Raw genomic sequence first — 27,334 nt, 5'->3', positions numbered from 1 at the left:
AGATATTCTATTTCCCACTTAAAAGGGAGCCCTGCGTCACTCTCTTGATACCAGCCCCCTCTCTTAAGGTCAATTCAAAAAGGACAGCATGAAAACACACATTAATAAAAACAACACACAAAAAGTAAAGCATAGACAAAAACATGGGAGTGTGGGGCTATAAAAATGTTGCTCAAAAAAAAAAAAAAAAAAAAAAAAATCCTGCCCCCCCAGGAACTCAGTCCTAAATCCGCCTATGCTGTTTTACTGTTTGAGGATACAAATCTTTCCATTGTGCAACTTTAAGATAATTTTCTGTTCTAATTTTAAAATGTTAAAGAAATCTAAAATTAAAATATTCCCTTGTAAGATTTTATTTATCAATACATTATTACTTTTATTTCATTCATTTATTTACAGACCATACTAACTTTCTAAAAGTAAAAAAATAGGAGTACAGTCGACGCTCATTATAACGACCACACATTATAAAGACCGTCCCATTATAACGACCAGTGGTAAGAGTCCCAACTTTATTCCTATGAAAACTACGTTAATTTGCCTTCGTTATAACGACCGTTCTGTATCGTCTAATCCAATACAACGACCGAATTCAGCGGACGCTATTTCTGGTGTTCTTCCCAATAAAACAAATTTGTAGCTTGAAATGGCCTTGATTATTGTTTACAGACATCTGCCTGAAGTTTTCAATGTCAAATCCAACTTTGAAAGGGGGTGCGGGGGGGGATTACCATTCACCGCAGCTAGCACAAAAAAAATAATGGGGGGGGGGGGATGGAGAAATTTCCAGATTCCTAAGAAAAGGGAGTTGACAGATGTGTTGGTAGTTTGGTGTGTTTGAATCTAGCGGTTTTTAAGATGTGCGGTTCTCGAGGGACTTTTAAATGTTTCTTTGAAAAGCAAAGAAAAAAAACAATTTATCACCTATATCTGAAACGGAAAATAATGTTTTGCAAAAATCACGTCTGCTAAAAAGGCAAACATCTGTTTCTGGTTTTATCTTCAGAAAATGTAGTGGTAGCACTAGTAATAGCAGATTTGTAAGTGTGTAACATTTTCCTCCCTATATTTTCTACTTTAAAATTTCTTTAATGTTCTGTCATAGTATTTTGCACACGATTTTTCTAAAAAATTCCTACGATAAAAATAATTTGGGCATTTAACTGGAATGTTTGAAAAAGTACTATTTTTTTTATGGAACAACGGGGCATGCATGATGACTGTGTATATTTTTTTAAATTATACCTCTTATAACGACCACTCGTTATAAAGACCTTTTTCTCTAGGACAGAGATGGTCGTTATATCGAGCGTCGACTGTAGTATTAAAAAAATAATATTTTTTATTTATCCTGTGCATAAGAACTCTACGTGTTTTTATGCTGTAAATATTAAAAGCAATGGTTTCCCCTACCCCAGTATATGAGTTTCGTTTGATATTAAATAACTAGATTTTATATAAATTTCATAAACATATCGGGATAAATAAAAACTTGAATATGGAACAAATCTGTCTGGTGTGTGAAAAAAATCGTTTTGTTTTAAAACTTTGCTAGAAATTTTGTTTGTTGTTTTCCTGTATAGGAAGCAATACTAATTCTACGTTCTTAGATTAACTAGCATGAATTAATTTTTAACATATCAAAAATTAAAAGGTTGAACCACAGACATGTATCATCCATCTCTTATCCACTATTTCTTTTTTTAAAGGCACTAAATCAATAAATATTTTTTAAATGAATGAGTGAATAATATATTTTTTTTTTTTCAATTCTATTTTATTTATTATTTATTTACTATAACATATTATTTTTTGTTGCAGTTACATAGTATCTTATGTTCTAGAACATTGTTTATTTATTGTTGAAAAATTAATTCAGCATAGTTTCTAATCCCAGATAAAGTAATTTAAAAAAAAATGTCCTCTAATTTATTGGTAAAAATTTGCCGATATATAAAAATTCGGCGAAATGGCCAATTTCTGCATATTAATTGGAACTTCCCTGTTCCTAACAATCGAATGGTGTAAAAAAAAATTAAATCCAATCAAAATTAATTTCTCAATCATGCATATATCTTTTGCACATGATTCCTTGAACCATTTTAACTTGAACAAAACTGTATTTGCCCTTTTTGGTTGAACTTAACATCAGCCTCATTTGGGGAGCATATCTTAATATATAAAAATCTTCTGTGCGGACGTTTGTCACCATAAGGCTTTTAAACGTCTGGACAGATTTTGATCAAATTTTTTGTGTGTAATTAAATTGTGGCAAGCATGGTTTTGAAGCATGATGGATGGAATCGGAAATGTTTTTGTTAATTAATTAATTCAAACATTGGATGCTTATATCTCCCAAATGATTGATATTTATTTTCACCTATTGTTGAGCGAGAACTGAAATAAATATTTAACCAGTTGCCGAAGGACGATAAGAAAGCCAGCTCTGCTTTTTGTAATGAAATTTCTTACTGTGATATGTCAATTGAGAGTAGATAAAGCATAGAGAGAGAGAGAGAGAGTAAAGCTTTCATTTCTTGAAGGCAAAGATTTTAGGTCCCGTGATATATTTTAAAGAAAGTACTGGAGGATTCACACAAATCGTGTGTTCTGTCGTCATAGTTGATTCATGTGACCGGATCAGTGCTTTAGTTTCTCCTAACCAAATGATCAGAAAGTACTGTACTTAGCAACATTTGTTTCACGGCTCAAATCCATCTGAGTTTTGGTACCAATGTGAAGAATACTTTAAGGATTATCTAACTAATCAGTACATTATTAAAGGAAAAGATGGTGGAATATAAAGACGAAACAAATTTTATTTTCGTCCAGATAAATTACAACAGGGTAGTTCTGTACACAAAAGATCAGTGCTGTGGAAGATCTTAATTTTTGGTGGAAAGAACAAATTATGCAATATATGAAGTTCAAAATGTTTTTTTTAAAAGATCGAACTGCTAATCGTTGGGAGTTGGCTTCGCTCACTGATCGGCTCGATTACAGTAACGTTGTGGCTTGGTGACTTTGGCTATAAACAATAGAGTTGTGTGATCATTTGTTTACATTTTAAAGCTACAGTTAATATAATTTATCGTATTTTTTTTATTTGGAGAAATATTTCAAATTGCAAAGAATTGTTTTTCGTTTTTAAAGTGTTTTTACTCATTTTAGTTGAAGAATGTTTATTTTACATCGGGAGGGGGGTTGATGAGTGATTTTTGCTTATTCAGAGAACTGTTTTTACCTTTATCATTTTTCTAAACGATATCCTTTCGACCGTTGTATTCTTTTTCATGTAGGGAATGTTGCGGTGGGATTTCCCATTTGTTCTAGATGGGTATAGATTTTTATACTTAATATCTGAAGACACTTTTTATCCTTTGAGTGCGGCTGAAGGAGCAAACTATTAAGTACGGGAGAAAAAATAGTTAATACAGTCAACACTCTATATAACGACCTCCTATTACTGCGACCTTTCCATTATAGCGACCGATGCATGAAGTCCCGTTTCCAATTCCATAGATGCAATGTTATTTTACTGTCCATTAGAGCGTCCGAACTGAACCGTTCATTCCAATATAACGTCCAAAACTAAGTTTAAATTTTTGTTCTAATCTCAGGACTAACTATCCGAAAACTAAGGTTTTAACACTATACATTTCTCTAAAGGTAAAATATGTTCATTTAAGTGAATTATTTTTTAGTATAAGGTAAAAGAAATAATGAAAGTAGCGTACACATCACAAATGGATAGACATCACAAATGGAAAAAGTCTTTAAAAAAGCGGAAAGCTTCTACAATTGCAGCATAAAACTTTAAAAAAGAAAAATAAACTCACGCAATTTTTAAAAAATTATTTGTTAGTTTCTTGATTATCTTCTAAAATGAAGCATAACTATGAGAAATTATTCCTGCATTTCCAAAAACGACTATACGTTATAACGACCTCTCGTTATAGCGACCAATTTCATTTGAGCAACGGGTCGTTTTAACAAACGTCAACTGTAAAACAACTGCTCAGTGGGCATTAGATAAATTAAGTTGTAATAAATATACGCATTCTGACACCAAAGCAGCTTAAAACATTTTTTTTTACTTATTTTTTTCTAACAGAACAGTTCAAACACTTAATAGTTTATTGAAATATTTTAACTTTTCAATTTACAAAGTTTTAACAAAACAATGTCTGTCGGGTCCTCTAGTACTTAATAAGATTCTGGAATTCTTATTTCATTTTTTTAGCAACTTTTGATATTTATTTTAAATTAATATGCTTTTTTGTTGCAGTGAATTATTTTTTGCAGAGAAATCTCTTTGGCATCGCATCAGAGGTGAGTAACTCCCACAGTATACATTATAATTTCAATCCTGTTTCTTCTTTGTTGACTTTTGAATCTCAAACATTCAATTCGTTACTGACTGTTTAGGGTTTAAACTTTTCTGGCACACTAGGTCTTTAAATGGATTTTTTTTTTTTTTTTTTTTTTTATTTTAGTATGAATCATAATCACTTAGACAAAAACATTTCGTAGTCTTTAAAAAGTGTTTCTCAAAAGAAAACTTATTATTAGTTTATTCAGACCCCTTTTCGTTTCGAAAAAATGCCCCTTTTCTCCAAAAAGTGCCCTTTAAAAAAAAAAAAAAACAGCTCCCTGCCCTTTTTTAATCTTGGGGGAATCTCTGGCTTATTATTCAATTTATTTACTTTGAATCAACACAGAAAGAAAATTAATTTCAGAGTATAAAATATCATCTTTAGTTTTATATTTTCCTTATCATAAAAGATAGCTTTCTCTGTCGATTACACTTAATTCAACGACAGTTCTTTCTATTTCTAGAGGTGGCAATGCTAACTTTTTTTTGCAGCAACTCAAGGAATAAGACTAGTTGAACATTAATTTTTTTAAAGTGTATATTTATTAAAACAGCTTGAGGGATGTTTATATTCATGGGGTGGATAAAGTTTTTTTAAACAAAATTTAAAGCTTAAATCAAGGCTAAATGTAAAAAAATTGGTCTCAAAACCAAGATAGTTCTTCCAGTGCAGAAGAACGTATTCCTAGTTGGGAGTGTGCCTAATATTTCGTTCTTATTAATGACAACTTTACTCTTAATATATCCGTAGTGTCAGACGTCAGATCTAACTTTTACTATTCCTTTTTATATATGTCTTCAACTAGGCTCTATTTTACAATAAAATGGGTTTTTGAAATTACTGTATTGTTAACTTTTTTTTTTTAGAATTTTAAATAGGGTTGCAATGGAAGGATGTTAATTTTGTTGGATTCTGACTGCTGGGTATTATGTGCGAGTTAACAGCATATCCAGCCATTCAGTGGGAATGTGTTTGTCTTTGTCCCTTTTAATGTGTATTTATTTTTTTTTCTTTTAACTTTAATTCCAGATTGTATTTATTTCTGAAATATATATACAGTGAAACCCCTCCTAACGGACACCCCTTTAATGCAGACACCCCTCTTATGCGGACAGTTTTTAATTCCCCGGCAGAGAGACATTAAACCTAATGTATAAGGAACCTCTCTCGTACGGACACCCTCAAATACGGACACCCTTTTCGAAGTCATTTACATTGATATATCCTTTTTTGCGGACAGTATTTAAAACTTGAGAATTAAATAGCTACTCCATTGAAAGGCTTCATTTAATGCAAAGTCGACCAGCTTATACGGAGATAAAAAAAATATTTCTTTGCAATTTTACTTTGCATCTACTGCGTAGCAAAAAATTTTCAGCTTGACACCGAAATGCATTTTTCATTCCAAAAAACATCATCAAATCGTCAAAAATAAAAGAAAAGAAAAGAGAAAATGATTATTCTGCAAGTTTCTGTCTGTATACCCCCACCCTCCCCCGTTGCCTTGTTCCTTTTCAGATGACTAACAAGCAGGCGTGTTGTGTCTAAGTGGAGCCGAGTTGACACGCCATCTAACAAAAATATTTTATAGAGAGTAAAAGTAAAGCCAATGCAATATCATAAAGTAAACTTAAGGGTAAAAGCATTCAGTTGTTTCATCGTTCTCATTGAAATGGCTCTGAATACTCATCGTCAGCGTCGTACTCTTTCTCTTAAATTTCTCTTAAAGAAAAAATTGAAGTTATAGATTTCGCAGAAAAAAATAAAATTGGAATACGGAACATTGCTGAAAAGTTTGGTGTGGGACGCACACAAATTTGCTGTATATTAAAAGGAAAAGAGAAGTTTAAGAAAGAATGGTTCATAAATGGAAACCAAGAGAAGAAAAAAGATTTTCCTAAAAGTAATGCCCTTGCAGTGGATGAAATTGTGTTTAAATGGTTTGTGTCCGCAAGAAGCAAAAATATTCCGATTTCTGGCCCTATTTTACAAGAAAAGGCGAAAGAAGCAGCTACTGAAATGGGTATAGAAAATTTCAAAGCTTCCAATGGACGGTTAGATCGTTTTCGAACGAGACATGATATCGTTTTTAAAAAAATATGTGGTGAATTCATGGATGTGGATGCTGACGTTTGTGAGAAATGGTTTGAGAAAGTGCCTAGTTTGATTGAAAATTACGAGCCATGTGACATTTATAACATTGATGAGACCGGTTTGTTTTATAGAGCTCTGCCAGATAAAACCTTAACTTTACGGAAAGAAAACTGCTCTGGTGGCAAAATCTCCAAAGAACGCTTAACAGTTTTGTTGGGTGCCAGCATGGATGGTACAAAATTAAAACCAGTTGTCATCGGAAAAGCAGCCAGACCTCGGTGTTTTAAAGGACTGGATATAAAAAAATTACCTGTAGACTGGTATTCAAATAGAAGAGCGTGGATGACAACCAGTGTCATATCTGATTGGCTTGTAACTTTTGATAAGAAGTTGGGGAGAGAAAAAAGGCATATTGTTATTTTTATGGACAACGCGCCCTCCCATCCCAAAGACTTTCACTTGAAAAATATAGAAATAGTCTTCTTGCCAGCAAACACAACATCGAAATGCCAACCTATGGATGCTGGGATAATTCAAGCATTTAAAATTCAATACAGACAACTAGTTATGAAGCATTTAATCAATAAAATGGAAAAAACTAAAACAAGTAGCGAATTGTCCAAAACAATTGATGTGTTAGATGCAATCAGCTGGGTTAAGCACGCATGGAAGGAAGTTAAAAAAGAAACAATAGTAAGTTGCTTTAATCGCGTTGGATTCAAAAAAGGATCTGCCACAGAGGAAATTGACAACGAAGTTGATTGTGACAATGATGGATCCGATTTGCAGTCGTTAATGCAACAAGCAGGTTTCACAAATGTGACCGCTGAAGACTATGCTCCCATCGACGACCAAGTTTTCACTGAAGAAAGCGAAACAGAAATTGCAAGCATAGTGCGCGAAATTAACGAAGATCATACAGTTGAGGATGACGATGAAGATGAACTGTCCGTAAAAGAAGACGTTAAAACAATTAAAAATGTTAACGAAGCTTTAAGCGTATTAGATGGACTCAGGGAATTTTCAATTAAACACAACGATCCTAAAGGACTAGACTTGGTACAAGAACTTAAGATACATTTCGAAAATGAAAGACTTTCATCGATCAAAACATATCAACAGACATCAATCGAACAATTTTTTAAAAGTACAAATTAGGTATGTAATTTTTATGCGAACCTGTTATTTAAATCTCTTTGAGTGTGCAAAACTGTAATATTTGAATTTAACCTGATAAAATAATTGTTTATTATGTATATGTTGGTAAAAACTAGTAAATTAAAAAAAATCTATGCATATGAAAGAGTAGAATTCACACATATTTCATTTAAGATTTCAAAAAACATAAACAAATAACTAAAGTTAATTAAATTAAAAAAACCTCTGTAAAGCGGACACCCCTCTCTTACGGACAAAAAAGTTTGTCCCGTTAGTGTCCGTAATAGAGGGGTTTCACTGTATATATATAATATATATATATATATATATATATATATATATATATATATATATATATATATATATATATTTAAAAACACCAATTCATTATGAATGGATATTAACTTAGTTGCTTATATATATATATATATATATATATATATATATATATATATATATATATATATATATATACTTTAATAATATGAGGAATTTATGAATAAAGTAAGGTTAAACATTTCAAAATTCTTTCAATTCTTAACACATTCTCAGTTTCACTATTTGAAAAAAACTTTCAGAAAATCTGATTTATTTTTAAAACCAGGTTTTACTATTTTTTCCCCACTCACTTATGCAGTTATTTTCTATTACAGAAATTAGAGAGAGTTATGAGAAATACTTACATTTGTGTACGTTTTCTTTTTAGGGTCTCAAATGCTGCTTTCTATGAAACTTATATCTTTGGCATTTGACACCCAATTCTCAGGAAATGATCTTCCACCTGTAATTGCCTGCTTTGGTTTTTTATTCCATCCTGGAACTGTGATATTTGGACCCTGGATAAGCTATTCCTCATACATGAACAGCAGGCAGAGCATAAAAGTTGTAAGTTCAGTAATTTTAGCATTCACTCTTGTAGTACATTGCCATTGCTACACTCTATTTACAGCCTGCTAATTTTATGCTTTCAAGTCAGTTTTTTCTCCCATAAAGATGATGTAAGTATTTAATTATTATCATTATTTTATTGAGCAATCACAATTGCTTATTGCTTTCATTTGACTGTTTTTGGCGTTCCTATGATTTTATTTCCCCAGCAGCACCCTCTGCAGCATCACCGTCGACCGGCTCCTCACGATGCTGCTCCTATAGCGAAAACAGTCTCCAGGTTGCGTCCATATCCTACACTTACACGCATACATACACGCACGTACACAGACACACACACAAACACACACCTACACAAACATACACATACATATATACACCTACACACATACACAAACACATACATACATACACACACAAACACCTACACACACATACACACAAATGCCCACACACTCACGCCTGCACACAAACACATATGCCTACACACACATACACATCCCCCCCACACAAACACTCATATACACAACTACCCACACACTCATGCCTCCCCTACACACAAACACACATACCCCTCACTCACATAAATACACACGCCTACATACACACACACACACACACACACACACACACTCGTGATTGCGAAAAACATAATTTGAATTCAAAAGGTCAAAATTCAAATTAATTTTTTATTTTTATTTTATTACTAGCTGTACCCGACGCGCGTTTGTTTGCAACAAAAAAATACATCATTATACTGATTTTCATGACAATCGGTTGAACGGGGCAGAAGTTGCTACTCTGCAGTGCCACCTGGTGGCGAATGGCTTCAATAAGCATATTATGCACCTTCTTCGTGGAAAAATACATATATATATAACAATTTTCATAATAATCGGTCCAGTAGTTTTTGACTTCATCGATGACATACAGACAAACATTCATTTTTATATATATAGATTATTATTTTTTTTTTTTTTACCTGGGTCATCAAATAATTTTAATTACCATCATTTAAAGCAATGTAAGCTCATAAAAATACATATATATATATATCTAGCACAGTTACACAGACTTGACCTTCTAAGAAGGAGTGTTTGTAGTCCTAGCAGTCCTTAAATATGTAAAAGCTACTGTATTAGAATTAGCAATGTATCTTAAAGCCAAGGGCTTTTTATTTGGTCCTCCTTCCATTGCTGAGCCATTGAGATATCTATATAAATAAAACAGAGAATATATGTGTGTATGTTCCCTATACAAATTCACAGTTTGCGTCAGATCTCGACCAAATTTGGCATGAAGGTACTTGGGTACCCGAAAAGTAACGTATAGAGGTTTTCGAATGCCAAAATAGTACCGTTCGTATTTTTATTTTAGGCCCCGAAAATGGTGTTTTTCTATGATATGATGACGAAGAAAATGCTCGTAAAAATTTGAATAAAATATCGATAGAAACCCCTGATTTTTGTGCATCAGATGAATTAATTTGGTTCCAATGTTCCAAGGTAATTAGAATGAATTATAGCTATTTTTAACTAATTCCATGCTAAAATGTATGTAAGCCTTCAGTTAGAAATTCATTCTTGATCATGGTCATTGTTGAAAAATGCTTTTCTTAAGATTTGTAGCCTGAAGAAAATCATTGAGAAGAAAGATCTGTTGCTATTTTCTTCTCGAATATGAACAAATGAAATTTTGGCTGTTTTTTTTTGAGGCTTTTCTCGTAATCGAGGGCTTTAAAAATTTTCCTTTTAGGTTATTTTTCCGCAATCTGTCGGAAAATGTTACAGATTTTTTTTTCTTCAAACTTGATTGTTGAACATGCGTCACTTGACATAACTTTTATTTTCGAGGTAGACTGGGCAAAGCCAGGCGATGGCAGCTTGTATGCAATATAAAAATAAATGAAAATATAAAATAAAAGACAATAAACGAATACTCGAAACACCTTTAGCCTAAAAATGCACAAAGCAGCAATTAATTAAGTAAAGAAAATATAAGTTGTGGTAAACAAAGAATAAGTTACGTACCTTACAGAAAAAAATAATTAAAATGTTAGTAGAAAACATGGGTATATAAAGATTTTAAAAAATTAAATAAAAAGAAATAGCTGCTTTGAGATTGAGCTCATCAGCAGTGGAAATCTCAAAGTACCAATTACCAGATCAACAGAGCATCATTAAGTGGATAATTTAGCAAAAGCCAGGGTTCGAGATTATCCGATATTTTGATTCTGATATGAAATTCCGATATATTGGATATTTTCAATCAGCACAAACTAAAGTCTTTAAATGGTAACTGTATCCAAAAATTGCTGTTATTTATTTTCTTACCTTATTATTAATATATCGGTTGGCTTAAAACTAATATTTCTTTCATAGCTTATGTATACAGTTTGTGTAAAAATGTATGTACGTACTTAAAATGGTATTTAGGTAGGAATGATATTTACAATCATAAGGTGAAATATGATAATTTGTTGCTATGAAAATAAAATAGAATATAAATGATATTGATGCAGCAGGGTTTCCGCTGCAGTCCCATTTTTCGCAAAATGCGAAAATGGACAATGTATTTTCCCTTCTTTACTCCAGTATAATAAGAAAAAGAAAGGGGGGGGGGCGGAGGATACACAATTCGGAGAAAGAAGGCAAGCATGGCAATATTGAACTTAATCTTATTTATAACTCTTAGCTAACATATATAAACTGCAATTAAGTTCAACAATATTTCGTCTTAATGAGCATTATGTCTCCCAACAAATGCATTATTGGGGTTTTTAAAAAAAAATTCTCCCTCAATACTAAAAACAATTCTGAATTTTTCATTTCAAATTTTTCAAAAATATTACCTATTGCACTTTTATTTCTTCAAAAATGCCTAGGTTGAATTTTAGCATTTTGCTCAAAACTTTTCCCCCAGTTTTAGCTTTTTTGTTAAATAATTTTCAAATTCATTTTAACCCCTGTGATACGGGCTGATTACATTATATGCATGTGCCCTGTAAAAATCACAGAAAAACAGCAAAGTATCATATACATAAATAAAACATACAATATCATGTAAAGTTAAACTAAGAAAAAGTTATTAAAAACCATATGTTATGTTAGTACAACTGTTCATTGTAATACATAATGTTTATATGTATTTTGGAATTATTAGTTTACTTTAAATATTTATTAATTTTGATTGAATTACTGAAGCATTCAAATTTTACTGGGTCCTTGATTGGTCAAAAAGAAGTGAGTCCTGACTGTTGATCCTTCTATTCTGCTTCTGAATTTATGATTTGTCTTATGCGTATATCGATTATAAAACTATTTCGATGGTGTAGTTATTCAGTAGTACTTAATAACATTCTAAACTACTGGGCTTACATTTTTTGCTTTATAGTTTTTTTTTTTTTTTTTTGTTTATACGCAGTCAGATTTTTGTTCTTATTTAATTATTATTTTTTTATTTTTAGTTAATTTTCATTGACTTAGTTATTATGATTATAAGGGTTTCAGAATAGTCGGAAATGCTGTGACATTGTTGCTGAATTTATTGTGTATCATGTCTTGTTTTATTTTTCAGGATTTCTCTTGGATTTCATCAATCATTCGCAGCCTCATTTTCAGTTTTGGTTTTCTGAGTATTTCCACGTGTTGGACATCATGGTTCTTCTATTCACCTGGATGGAAGTGAGTAAACTGTTCTGAGTTATTCAACTAAATGCTAATCTGAGAAATTTGAATAACTTTCACATTTGCGACTGGTGCTGCTGCTCTGTTTGCACATCCACAATGTACCAAAATATACTTCTCCCTCAATTAGATGTTTGCCACTATTCATAATAATAATAATTATTATTATTTGTTGTTGTAATTTTGACGAGTAAAAAGACATATTTGTTCTATCTTGGCTATCCAAGAATTTCAGTTCAATTCAGTAGAGGTGCACTGAATACGGAATATTTGGTTCAAATTCAAACTTAACATGAGGCTGAATGCCAAATATTTAGCTAACCTTTTTAACTGTTATATCTGCACCATCTAGCATGATAATAAATGTGTATTTTCAGAAGCAGGTAATATTTGAGCCAAAACGTAATAGGCTGCAACGTGAAAATGCAGCACGCCTGTGCCATAATTTACTGTAGTTAAACTTTGATGGCAATGACCAATTTAAAATTCGTTTGTTTTTTACAATATTTCATGTAGGGTAAAACTTCAAGAACATAAATACTGCAAAACTTAATATCAAGATGTTTCCTTTATATATTATTTATCATCTTTTCAAATACTAAAGATAAAAAATTATAGCTTATTGACTTTGCATATTTATGAGTTTAATATTAAGTTGTTTTTTTTTCAAATTTTTATTTACTGTTTTATTTTGATATGAGTTAGTAATAGTAAGGTTATGTGTCCTAAGATTTAAAAAAAACTTTGAAAAACAACAAAATTTAACATTTTAGTGTATTAATTTTTTTTATAATTACTTTGAATGCAAGTAACTCTAATAATTTAAATTCTACTATACCATGACTTTCATTCATTATGTAGAAAAAAAAAAGAGTTTGTTTACCAAATGCTGAACATTTAAATTTGCTTATGGTGGTTGCAGAATATGAAAGTATTGGACCAAACCCAATTATCAATTTGTCTGCTGAATAAGCAGAATACCAAATACCAAGTGAATATTTGCTACATCCCTAATTAACAGCATATCCAAACTGGTGTGCGATTATGTCATAATATTTTACAAGATATTTCTGAGCTCTTATACATTTTTTTATTATTATTTATTTAGTTATTTTTTATGTTATTTTTTCCTTTAATTTTTACATTTTTGCCGAATTCTTTCATTTCTTTTCTTATTTTAGTAGCTATAATGGATTGGCAAGTAAAGTCTTCGGATTTCCTAAAACTTTTGAGACTGTGAACTACACAATGCAAGACTAGAAAGTACAGAAAGGCACTAAGAATGGTCTCTAAAAGCACATATGAAAATTTTTCTTAGCTTTAAAAACTTAAATATTTGGGTGTTTCAACACCGGCAAAAATATTGCCAAAGCAGTCTAAGAACTTACGTCCTCCTTTATAAAATGTAATTCTGCCATTGAAAGAATTTTTGATTAGTCAAAACTTGAGGAACTATTTTTAAAATTTGGAGCATCTAATTTTAGTAGAAAAAATAACTGATTCTTCAAGTATCGATAAAATTGAAGATATAGGGGGAAAACATTTTTGAATACAAACTTTAAGACAACGGGAAAACACAATGGTTGACGTAATGAAATAATACTTTTACCTTTTCTCTCTGCAAAAAATTTGATTCCTTTCAACTTATAAAACTTGGATGGGGACATGGGGGGGGGGGCGATTAGTCTTTGCTGCCTAATGCCTAACTTTTAATCCTAAAAATTTCACCCTGGAAATATTTATGGACATGCACTAACATGTTTTCTTGTATTTTGTATGCTTATGTAACTGTCATTTCCCTTCAGGTGGATCGGAGCCTATCGTGATGCTTTATCATTCAGATCCAGCCATTATTTTGTGTGCTACATGTCGGAAGCCACAGCTTTGACATCTGGCATCAGGTATTGATTGACCAGCTGACCTTTTTAATCCAATTATTGTATGTAAACAGTGCAATTAGTTTCTATTCTCAGTTTCATCCTTTTTGCCTGTGTGATTCTTCTTTGAATCATCAAATTCGTTGAAGGACTACAAAAGAGATTATTGTAGAGCATTGAGATCACAACATTCTAAAGCTAAATGAAATGCCGTACTTGCAACTTTTACATGTTTATGGCTATTTCTGCTAAATTTAAGATCTTAATAGCCCGGTCAAAATAGACATTCGAGTTCGGAAAAATTCCCATAAAGCTGAAAATGTGTACAGACCTTAAGAACATCATTATAAGTGAAATGTCAAAAGTCCTCATCGATCCGAGTGGAGCTAAAAATTTTATGCAAGGTCAAAGGTCAAAATTGAATTTTTTTTTTTTTAAATTGAAAAGATTCGTACAGTGCTGAAAATTGGTACAGACTTTAAATGCATCATTGTGAATGATATATGAAAAGTTCCCATCGATTCCACTTGAACTAAAAATTTTATGGAAGGTCAAAGGTCAAAATAAACAAAGAAAACTTAAAAAATCGGAAAAATTCACATAGAGCTGAAAATTGGCAGAGACACAAAATACACAATTATAAATGAAATATAAAAAATCCCCATCGATCCCACTTAATATAAACATTTTATGCACGGTCAAAGGTCAAAAAATGCTTTTTGTTATTTTGCAATTATTTCAAAACATAACTGTTATTATAAAAAGCGCATATTAATTTGTAAATTATACAATATGTTGAAAAGACGTTTTTATATGAAGTTCAACTCTTTCTGGTTCAAATTAAGTGAAAATGGTGAAACAAGTACAACATTATCCCTTATTTAACGGATATAAGGTGCCTCTCAGTACCTATTATCCCTAATCAGATTCTTCAGGTGCATCAGCAACAATTTCTCTAGCCTTTGCATACAAAGGTTGATCAAAAGTAACAAGTAATGCTTTGTATTCTCCAAAGCACAAAGTAAAGTAGTGTATATACTATTGTAGTCATTTGCAGGTTATTGAATAAATGGTAAGAACAAAATTCTCGAAATTGAAAAATCCATATTATTCTTTGTTAAACCTTCAATATAACCGTTCCAACCTGATAGCGATTAATTATTCCATTTCCCATACAACCATAACAAATCTATTTTCCGGAGTAAGAAAGAAGTTGTATCACTTTCATAAGCAAAATTCTGAGCAGTTATTTTACTATCTCCTACTACACCATTATTGTAGTACTCTTGTGTTGGCACATGAGCTTTTTCTGCAAAATCTTTTGCTGAAATAATTTGTTTCATTCGCGATAAAGGATCTTCTGCTGAAACTGAACTTCTAGGAGTAATAATTTGGATTATTCCCATTATGTGTAGAGTGTTATGGCCATCTAAAGTGTGTACGTTAATACCAGTATTGTCTGCTGCGTATTGAATAAATGTCCCGGTTTCTGGTGGTAAAATATGTGGCTGATGGTTAAAAACTGTAGCCGCCTCATACGCCATAGTATCATTATGCGAAGCACTTAAACCAAAAGACGAGAAAATTTGTATCAAACGTTTAGATCCAAATCGTCGATGAAAAAAAACTGAGAGACCCAATTGTAATATCGAGATGAAAGATCTAGGACGAACAGCAGCCATAATACAGTGGCTGACACTAGTACATATTAATTTCAAATGTTCCAATTTAGATCGTTTTCTTTTTAAGATAATTTGCTCCAAAAAATAAGTCAATGACTCCGGAATGTCACTATTAATATTTTCAAACATTTGACATGGCGGGGGATAATTGTTAGTGTCACACACGACAGATTGAATATCTTCTTGAATAATTTCTGCCGCAGTCTTTAGTACCCTAAATCTTTCCTCTTTTGCTGTTTTTTTTTCTTTTATTTTCGTACCAAGCTTTGTTCAGTATATCGTGCTGAGTGTGAACAAATCATTGCTAAACTTCCACGTTTCTCGGTTATAATCATTCTATTGCCATACTTTAACTTTAATCTGTTTTTGATTGTTTTATCATCTGGGATTTCAGTTTTACAAATATTTTTTAGTTCTTACAGTGAAAACTGACAATCATCATTATTTTCAATATAATCAAATATTTCTGTCATCGCCATAGTAACAGCGGGATTTTCAGGACGACCTGCTTTAAGACCTACAGAACGCTTTAGAAATGAAGTGTAGCAATTAGAATGGTACTCCGCTTCAGCAGCAACTGAATCGTATTCATATTGTATGCGTGCAATAACAATTTCTGCTACGTCATCTGAACGATTATGTGCAATCTTTAGAATATTATCTTTAAAGGAAAGAGTAGCAACTTGACAAATTCTACGCCGTATATTCTGCTGTTTTTTCTTTTCAGTCTCTTCATTTGCTTCATCACCACAAAATAATTAACAGTTTTTAAAACAAAATGTTGTCTCACCTGATAGGACTCTAGTACAAGGTGGACTACTCATAGATGTACTGGCCTCTGTCTCTTGTTGTCTTTTAGCTGCCGCAATGCCCAGTTTCGGGTGTACATTTCGCGACACTACATGAACTGATCCACCGACTGTTTGTCTTTCAAGTATTCAACAAACCCATCGTTCCTTGCACTACTTGAATCAATTATAGATTTTAGTCCACGTTCAATAGTAACAATTTCACCGTCAGTCAAAGATTTATTGCAAATGAAGCAATCTTGCGGCATCTTTGAAGAATTATTTGTTAAGGGTACGTGTTCATATCAAAAATAGTATCAATAAACCCGACTTTTCACAACAAAGAATCACTCCCTGTTAATAGGAGTACTTGAGCGATTGACTTTGCTCATACAAAGGAATCTAAGCGCATCCACTCTCCCCTGAATGTAATTTGATCTTTTCAATTTGAAGGGGGGGGGTGTGAATCGTAAGAGGGGATAGGCATAGCGGTCAAGTGTAGTTTCTCGAGGTCACTCGAAAGAAAGAAAAGGAGCTTCAGTACTATTTCCAAGTTTCAAAAACTGCGATACCTTATGAATGTTATCATTTATTGGGGGGGGGGGGAGCACGAATATTGGGCTTTTTTAACACCTAGGGCAGATCCAGTTTCTGGTTTTGGAAGTACTTGTTATCAGAAAGGGATCAAAGTAATTTTAGGGCACAAATAGGGGGTTTAAGGTCAACGAAATATGTCATCAAAATGCAGCTTTAATTTTGTCGCTTACGGGGGGGGGGAGGGCTGGGGGGTAAGACCCCCAAGGCACAGCCTCTAAATCTCCGCTTGTATGTACATAAATACATAGTTTTCCAACTTTGTATCCTCTATTTTAAGACACTTACCGTTTAAGAGATATTTGTGAAAAATTGATTTTCTGAACTTCGACCTTGAATAAAACGTTTAGCTCCACTGGGATTCGTTGGGAACGTTTGAAGTTTCGTTTATAATGATGTCTCTAATTATTTCTATGGTAATTTCATAGTCAAAGTGCAATATTTGGACAAAAATTGGGATTTTAGGGTGAATTTTTAGAAATTTGAGTCCCTGAACTGCAGTTTTAGGCTTTATTTTATCGCTTTAGGGAGAGAGGGGTATGACCCCTTGACCCATCCACTGAATCCCCTCCCGTTTGTGCATAATTATCTATTAATTATTTATTAATTATCTATTAATTTTCAATCTTTGTATCCCCTATTTTTACAATAACACCGTTTAAGAGATAGTTGCGAAAAATCGGTTTTTGACCTTTGACCTTGAATAAAATTTTTAGCTCCACCGGGATCGATGGGGACTTCTGACACTTCACTTTAGTGTTGTCCTTAACTATATTTGTGTTAATTTCATAGTCAAAGTACCAAATAGGGGTACAAATAAGGGGTCTAAGGGATTTTTTTTTTTTAATATGTCTCCAATGCCATTTTAACCTATATTTAGTAGCTTTAGGGTGGAAGGTATGACCCCCAGGACCCATCCTCGGAATCCCCACTTGTTTGTACACAATTGCATACCTTTCAAACTTTGTAACCTCCATTTTTTCGCTAACAATTATCGTTTAAGAGATATATATGAAAAATTGATTTTTTGACCTTTGACCTTGCATAAAATTTTTAGCTCCACTCGGATCGATGAGGACTTTTGACATTTCATGTATAATAATGTTCTTAAGGTCTGTACCAATTTTCAGCTTTATGGGAATTTTTCCGAACTTTCGCTTTTTTTTGGTCTATTTTGACCGGGCTATAAGGCAAATAAACCATGTTTCTCAATGTTTTCTCTTTTTATTTTTTCAATTAATTATGAATTTTGCCAACTCTAAAGTGAAATTCTAGGATTTTCAAAATAAAAAACTTCGCAAGTTTTGCAAATTTTTAGCACTTTTATGCCAACTACTGATTTATTATTGTGACTTTAAAGATAATGACTGATATATTTGTACTTTAATGATAATGATTTTATAACTTAGAGTTCAATGATAATGTGTAACATATTTTGACACTTATGACAGGATTATTATGAAACTGGGTGCAAGGTTTTTTTTTTTTTTTTGCAATTTATATTTCATTTATATTTCCTCCATTTCATTTTCATTTTTTCTCCTTTCATAAAATTTTGCTCCCCATTCTCCACATTTTTCAAAATTCTAAGTATAGAAGAAAGAGCTCACTTTTTTTTATTTTTCAAAAATTCAATTAATGGGTGTTATTTAGAGTTATTATTATAATGGGTTATTATTATAATGGAGACTTGAAGATGGAGATCAGATATGACTGTATAACCCAAAGTTTGTTGTGGTCTGCTGTATAGAGGAAAGCAGTATTTGGAGCTCTCTGTTTTCCTAGCCTTAACATGGTAAAGAAGCAACTTTTACTGTATTTGTTTTTGTCTTGAGAAATAACATACTCTGTACAGCGACTTTGTGTGATTATTGTAAATAATATTTTTTAACTATTTCTTACTGCAAATAATCTTACGTTAAACTAAATGGTTTTAAAGCATTGAAGTTTCTTCATTCATTCAAATTGAGACTCTCTTAGTCTTTATAAATCAAGGAATATAGCCTGTTAATATAAACTGGGTTGTCTACCAATTATTCAAAATATTCCAAATACTTCAGAAAATATTAAGTGATATTGTTAAGACTGATTAGGAAATGCCAGTTTTGACATGGTAAAAGTAGTCCTTCAAAAGGTCCATTTATTTCTTTAAACCTCCTTCATTTTCATTTCTAAAACTGGGTACAAACCCTGTGAAAACAAATAATTGCAAATTTTATTAAAGCTTGGAAATGCTTTTACTTTGTGAAAGAATGCTTTGTTTTATTTAAAAAAAAAAAAAAATCTGATGGCAATTCACCCATCTATTTTCCTTTGATTAAGTATCTTTGCGAAGACAAGCAGCTAAAAATCATCAATAACTGATGATTTCAGTATTGCTTGGAAATACCTACTCAATTTTGTCTAGTGTTCTTTTTACTTATTTCGTGAAGACTGATATTGAAACATTTTCATGCTAATTTTATTAGTGAAAATAAAAGTAATTTTTTATTCCTATAATACTTCTTACAGTACTGGTATCCTCTAATTCTTTAAAAGCCCATATCAGCAAGGAATTTTAAATATTTTTTAGAATTTTTTCTTTAAATATTGTGTTTTAAAACAATACAACTTTTTATAAAGGAATAATTGAGTACTGTATAAAGCTATGTTTTATTTGATTTTATTCCATGATTTTTTAAATTGTGCCATTGAAAGTAATATGAATTGCTTACTGAAATCATTTATGTCTCAGTCCATTTTCAAAAAAAAAAAAAAAAAGCAAAGCATCAATAGCTTTAAATGTAATTTTAGGATATCTTCTGTTGTATCTGCCTTAGACATCGAAATTCCACGCTCTTTGGTAGAAGTTGTCATTTGGTGGAATGTCCCTATGCATTTCTGGCTTAAAACATGTGAGTTACTGATCTGTTGGTTCATCTTTTGACTATTTTGCATGCCTTGACATTTAGTAAAATGAAAACAGGTTTCTTTGGCTTGCTGTAAAAGTGGTACAAGTAAGATTTAAAAACATTGAAAACTCCAATTCAGTGCTTTGAACTGCCATTCAATTTATTAACTGCAAACTGCATCTTCGGTGCAAAATAATATTATCTTTACTAATAATAAAGCTCCAAGTTTGTCTGGATATCTGTCCGGATCTCTGTCAAGATGTCTCTCGTGACGCGCATAGTGCCTAAACCGTTCAGCCGATTTTCACAAATTTGGCACAGAATTAGTTTGTAGCATGAGGGTGTGCATCTCAAATTGATTTTTCGAAAAATTGATTTTGTTCTTCTTCTATTCCAATTTAAAGGACATTTTACTGAGCAAATTATCATAACGTGGAACTGTAACATGGGCGAGCAATTTAACATAGCAAATTGGCAAGAAATTCATCATCCACTATTTGTAAATATATCAGGCAAAACAAATGACCTTTTAATTTTCTGCTATGGGCAAAGCCATGCCGGTACCGCTGGTATAATATATATGAGGAGTATTTCAAAAGTAAAGGTCCATTGACCAATATTTAACTGATGGTAGGCCTGAATGAAATTCTGCTACTTAACAGCTCCTTAAGAAACCAGATTTGAATGATTTTGGTGCAGTAGTCATTTGCCAGTCGGTGAAGACAGACTGCAATGGACGAGACAATTGAGATGCAGTCAGTTGTGAAGAGGGTAGTATGATTGGAGTTTTGTTGGCAAATGGATCTGCAGCTGGGGAAATCCATTGTGAGTGATGTTTAGTTGTATGAGACAACAATGCACATACCCACACTGCTGCCAAAACCAAGGAATAGATTCAAGATTTTTGTTCAGAACTTTTTAATTCCCCCTTAATACAGTTTCTGCCTTATGCTTCTAATTTCTGAAGAAAAAAGAAAGGCTTGGTTCATAGATTTCAAAATGACAATAAAAACCAAGACTTCTTATTGATTGGTTTAATTTCCAGGTGGTAGACTTCTATGTAGAGGGGTTGCAGTAGTTTGAGCAGCATAGATTTGAACGGCGATCATGTAGAATAGTAAGCTAGATAGTAAGATGTTACTGTTAATATAAAACGCTTTTGATGAGTTTGTTTTGTTTTATCACTCTACGAACTTTAGTATTGCAATATGCCCGATACTTTCTCTTATGTTTTCAGTTATTATAAAAATCATGAGACTTCATTTATAAAAGCTGATTAATTTTATGTGATTTCTTCCATTTTTCACAACATAAAGAAATCACACTTAAATATGTTTTTCTTGATATTAAGCTGATGTTAAAAATTAAAATGCTGGGTTCCTAAAAGTTCCTTTTTAAATATTAGGTCCCTAAAAGACCTTTTTGGGAGAGTTTAGTACTAAATGCACCATTTATTGCATGATATTAGTAGCTGTTTTCTTGATGTTATCCATTCAATAAATTCTAATAATCTGTACAATTGCAAGTCTTAAATCTTACATTTGTTTTATTTTTATGGCAATGCTCACAAAGAATTAAAATCGAAACTTATGTTCATACAAACTTTGAGAACTAACTGACATTTTCCCTTAGATGTATTCAAAACTGCAAAGCCGTTGGGGGACTTTGCTGCAGTACTGCTTACTTATGTTGCAAGCTCACTGCTACATGTAAGTTATAGGTTTTGTTTCTGACTTAGACAAAAAAAAAGAAAAAAAAAACGCATTTGAGCAATACAGTCGAACCTCGCTATCGCGACACCCGGATTTCACGACACTCCGGATGTCACGTCACTTTTTCAAAGTTCCGAACTTATGCCATATAATTTTAATATTAAGTGACTCCGGATTTTATGACAGTTTTTTTCCTTCCACTACGGTTATGACGACGCTTCGAGCTGCGCAGACTGAATCAAATTTCTTTGCAATTGAAACATTTTCAGTAAAATAATGAAGACATCTGGCAGTGTTTGTTGTGGGAACTTCAGACTCTAACAAGAGATTCGACCAGGCATGACACCTCGAGAATGGTGGGGGGAGAGTAGATAAGTTCTGAAAGGTACATGTTTCAGATTTTGACTAGAGGGACAATAGAAAGGAATTCAAAGCAGGTGTATTGTAATACTGGACGAGGGAAACAGCAAGAGAAGAGCAAGAGCATGGCCACCTTAAGCTGTATGTGGTAACAACAAGCTTCTCCCATGAGAGAAAAAGCGATAAGGGGCTCCTAATTAGATTGAAAAGGGCTACACAACTCTTAAAGTGGATAAAAGGATTAGAAAGGGTTTTTTTCACCTTCAAAAGGTGAGGCTTAGCCGTCAAAATCTAATCAAATTGCAGATAAAAGTGAAGAGTTTTGAATTGATTTCTTTCTAGCTGGTAATTTTGTGGAAGGAGTGTGACAAATATTATTCAAAAATTTATCAAAAATTTTATTGGAAAGTATTGCAGAATTGAAAAAAAAAAAAAGAAAAAAATATATAATAATAAGTGAAAGGTTTTTTTTTCTTATTTTGAATAATTTTTGTACTCACCAATAGTTTAAATTTGCATTAGTTAAATCTAATTAAAAACATAAATAGTATTAATTTCTTCATTAAATCTAATTTTATGGTTAACCAATGTTCAATTATGAGTTTTTTAAACTATTCCGGTTATGACGTCACTCCGACTATGACAATACTTTGTTGACAATCCCAAAGGTGTCATGATAACGAGGATGAACTGTATTATTTTTTTTTTGTACATGACTTTGACCAAGGGGAAAAAACACATTTGAACAATATTAATTTTATTATTATTATCATTAAATTTATAAAGGAGTACTTCCTCTTAGTGTTAAGAAATAAGTGATCCTGGTGTAAAGTTATCCTTGTTAGTAAATTTCTTAATTTTGATGCCTGGATTCTCAATCCTAGGCATCAAATTTTGAGTCTAAATTTCTTTTACTTCACAACTCATAATAATTAGTACCTATGATACAAAAGAGGTAATAAAAAGAAATATTTTATCTTTTGTAATGCTCTTGAAACACTTTATTTTATTCTCTCCTACATGTGTAATATTTTTAGTTATTAGCATTTCTTATCTTTGTATATATAACTGATGAGAAAAAACAAAGTTAAAAGTTAGCTTTTGTGCGATGATTTTACATCCATAAGTTCACACCTTTCTATGTTGACAATGGGAAATAAGAAAAAAATAATGAGATCCTTCCCTTCTTTAGTCTCAGATTTTTACTACTATGGATTGAAACTGGTTGAAAATGTGACAAGCATGTAAACAGTTGATGAGACTTATAGAAGTGTATATCATTTGGCTAGGACCCGAATTCAGGATCCCACATTGTTGACATTGGATTAGATTCCATTATTAGCATACTATAATTTCCTATCTAGTGGTGGTCAAGAAATTCCATTATATTTTTATTAATAATTGGTGACCAATTTTATTTTGAAGTAATTTGAATTTTGTACTGATGTGCAATTCAAATTAATTTTTCTGATTTCAGAAATTTGTACGTATTACCTACACCCCTGATGGACGGACGATTATCTTAAACGTTTTGAAAAAGAAAGATGAAACTAACATACCTAATTAGCCATGCGTTTTATATGATCTTAATATGTTTTTGTTAAAAAGTTTGTATTTGTTTCAAGGGAAAAAAAAGTCCACTGATAGAATTTAAAGAAATACATCTTACGTAGTAATAAATATTTTATCATTACGTATTAAATCAATATGTATGCACATTTTAAGTTGTATTAAATGTCTCTCTTTTGTTACAGGGACTAAATTTTCAGCTTGCAGCAGTTCTTCTTTCCTTAGGATTTTACACATACATTGAACATGGTGAGTAAATATGTAAAACATCTTTTTGTTTTTTGTTTACGGTTTTAATTTTTAAAACAGTTCCATGTCTCACTTATTTATGTAGCACTGGCAAGTTTGCTTGTAGTGCCAGTTAGAATGTTCATGAAGAAAAATGTTAAGAAGCCACTTGGGTTCTGACTTAGGTAAATTAATCTAGGTGCAGTATCTCAGTAGATTAATTGAATTGACAGGTTTGAAAAGGGAATAAGGTCAAAAATCGAATATTTGAGAAATTAAAAAAAAAAACTATAAGTTTCGTAACTTTCATTCGATATTTTCCGGCTTTGTACAAGAGTTTGCGATCTCAGTTATGTGTTAGGTAGTTTCATGAAAAAAAACATTGGAACTATTTAGAATTTTTCTAGATCAGGTAGAAGTTGTTGGATTTATTTCCTTCGTAAAACTTATGACATTTATCGGAGTAAAAATAGCAACAGCTTTTGAAATTTGTGAGAAATTATTACTTTAATTGAAAATTACAGAAGTGAAAAAGTTAAATTATGAGAAGTATATCTTAAATTTTAAAGAAAAAAAAAACACAAAATCAATCATCCAGGTGATCTTCATCCTGGTGAGATGTAATAGGCCAAGTCGCCACGACGTCGTAAAATGGTTTCTTTTCGTCTGGAATGTAACGAAGAAGTTTTTTCAGGTCATCCAATTTTTTAGAATTTAGTGTTTTAAGCTGGATCCGTGGGGAATTTCACATTAGTTCTTATTTTTTGCAGGAAGAAATTTTTTTTGACAGGGCCGGCAATGAATTCACAAGTAGTTACTTATCCTGCAGTTGAAGATTCACGTATTAAATGTCTGTATTTGGAAATTGCGAATGTCTCCGTTTTATCAACTTTACGAACACCTCTCCCCCCCCCTGTTGTGGGAATCCTCAAACTTCAGACACTACATCGGAATCTCCCTATGACATTGTTGTAGTAAATAAGTTAATAATAAATAATTAATTAATCATAGTTTGATGGAAATAACGGTATAGACTTTGACACACTGAAAAAACGATCATATAATAAACATTTAAAATAGTTTTCTCAATTGGTAAGCTGCTCACCTATCAGATCAGTTAATTGTAAGTTCTAAGAAGGAAATAAATCCGAGATTTGTTTCCTTCTTACACCTGACGCTGAATTCAATGCTCTATAACTATCTATAGGGAATGTTTTTTGTTTATTTCTTACCACCTACGTGTAGATTCGGGTTCGTACGCCCTTGAAAAACCTTGAAAAGTGCTTGAAAAAAAAAGTTCATTTTCAAGTGCTTGAAAACCTTGAAAAAGTTTTAAAACCTTGAAAAAGTTTCTTGGTGCTTAAATTCTTAATAAAATCATCGGATTGTGCTTTAAACTTTTAATAAAGTATTTTACTAATGCTATTTTCTGAACATGCGTTCGATTTGCAACATCGCGAAAAATCGCTTCCCTGTTTGGGATTTCAATCTTTTTCCATCTTGTAAATATTTTGAAGTTTTTACAATCGGAAGCTATTTTGACGTATAGTACCTCAGATAAGTTTACTTTTTGTTTAATTTCCATGTCTAAAAAAGGAATTATTTTGTAAACCATAACAACATTGAACTTTCCCGAATTTCGCGAAAAATTTCTCTGTTTTTTTGAAATTTCAATCTTTTTACATCCTGCTAATGTTTAAATATTTTCGCTAATCGATTGTTATTTTCGCATATACTACCTCAGATTAACATATTTTATGTTTAATTTTAGTAAAATATTAATACATTTATTTTATGGAAGACATGCCAACGTTGAACTTACTCAGACTTCGCGGAAAATTGCTTCTCGTGTTTGAAATACGAATCTTTTTGCATCTTCCAAATATTTAAATATTTTGGCTAATCAGATGTTATTTTCATACATGCTACCTTAGATTATGTTTAATTTTAGTAAAAAATTAATGAATTTATTTTATGGGAAACATGCCAGCATTGAACTTAATTCGTGACAATTTGCTTCTCTTGTTTGAGGTTTCAACCCTTTTGCATCTTGTAAATATTTTTATATTTTTTGGCAATTAGAAATTATTTTGGCACATGCTACATAAGATTAGCTTGTTTATATTATTTTTAATAACTAAAAAGTTAATTATTTTTGTTTTGTATAACTACATATATACTTACTTAATTTTGCAATTTTAATTTTTATCATTAGCTAATTCTTGGTTATTACAGATTTTTTGAAAAAAATTTTAATTTAAGCGATTGAGCACTTAACATTTTGACTTAAAGTTTGTGTTTTAATGATAAAGTTGAGCTATACAATTTTGTAAAGTTGAGTACATCATTTTTTTTATGTCTGCTAAAATAATTAAGGTATATAACACGTGTGATTGTGTTTTGGTTATTTACTGGAAATCCAGTAGAGTTTGTTATGCTTTCATCTCCCTACTTCCAATTTCCCTCCTTTACCTCAAATATTCAAAATTACTACTTTTGTTGGGTTGTGGGGCATTTGGAACAGCTTACCAGAAGAGGCTGTAATCAGCAAAGGGGTAGATAGCTTAAGGAAGGTCATTGATATTCATTGGGGTCAAATAAATTGACTAGGACCAACCTAGTTAGGCCCTTTGCTTGTTGCTGGTTATCAACAGGCACTTATCTGTGCAATATTTTAACTTCATAAATTACTTTAAAATAAGAAATGAATTTTATATGTATCAAAAGTAGTTGCTGTACAAATGTATATTTAAGTCATAGGGGACTTAGTTTTAAAAATTATCCCCCCCCCCCGATTAGCTCAGTGAAACTTACAGGTGACTTTGTATGAAATCGATTGATTGATTTATACTTTGATACCCATAAATAATTATCAAAAGTCTAATACTATTAAACTTAGTGCAACCGAAATTACCATCTGGGTTGTGTTTTTGATCCTAACCGCCCTTATATGTGTATGAACCACTCACTATCAATCAAAACCTCCTCTAGCAATTCCATTGAATTTAGGCATTGTGGTTTCTTCTGATAAAAATTAAAATCACTCAGGAAAGGTTCTTTTTTTTTTATATATAAATATTAACTTGCATATTCTATAAAATATACTTCTTTGAATGTGAAGATTTCAAAATTAAACCTCGTAGGATCTGCTCCTCTTTATGACCAAGTTTTTCAGACATTTGCAGAAAAACTTTCAACACAGTGGATGTTTTTTTTATCGAAGTCTTGTTGTAGAAAAGGCAATTTTGTTTTTCTTTACTTTTTTATATTATTACCTATTATTTATATGCTTGCATTGCATGAAATCTTCATACAATATTTTTAGTACAAATTTATGATATTGCCTTGAAAAAAAATTTTTTTGCCTTGAAAAGTATTTGAAAAGTGCTTGAATTTTTTTCTCCCTTAAGGGTATAGACACAAGTTTAAGC

At 31.8% G+C, this 27,334-nt stretch overlaps 1 protein-coding gene across 1 annotated transcript in view; it reads left to right on the top strand.

Annotated features, from left to right (window-relative positions):
• Positions 1 to 23,932, top strand: part of LOC129220815 (protein-serine O-palmitoleoyltransferase porcupine-like) — a 30,971-nt gene extending 7,039 nt beyond the window's left edge. The window contains exons 3-8 of the mRNA XM_054855246.1: positions 4,289 to 4,332; positions 8,335 to 8,513; positions 12,093 to 12,199; positions 19,937 to 20,037; positions 21,667 to 21,743; positions 23,861 to 23,932. Coding sequence (XP_054711221.1) covers positions 4,289 to 4,332; positions 8,335 to 8,513; positions 12,093 to 12,199; positions 19,937 to 20,037; positions 21,667 to 21,743; positions 23,861 to 23,932 — 580 coding nt within the window. The remainder of the gene's footprint in view (positions 1 to 4,288; positions 4,333 to 8,334; positions 8,514 to 12,092; positions 12,200 to 19,936; positions 20,038 to 21,666; positions 21,744 to 23,860) is intronic.
• Positions 23,933 to 27,334: the final 3,402 nt, after the last annotated feature.

Source organism: Uloborus diversus, chromosome 4 (genome assembly GCF_026930045.1).
Source record: "Uloborus diversus isolate 005 chromosome 4, Udiv.v.3.1, whole genome shotgun sequence".
In the NCBI taxonomy this organism is placed as follows: Eukaryota; Metazoa; Arthropoda; class Arachnida; order Araneae; family Uloboridae; genus Uloborus; species Uloborus diversus.
The sequence above is the reverse complement of the archived record's forward strand: the minus strand, read 5'-3'. Positions and strand labels throughout refer to the sequence as shown.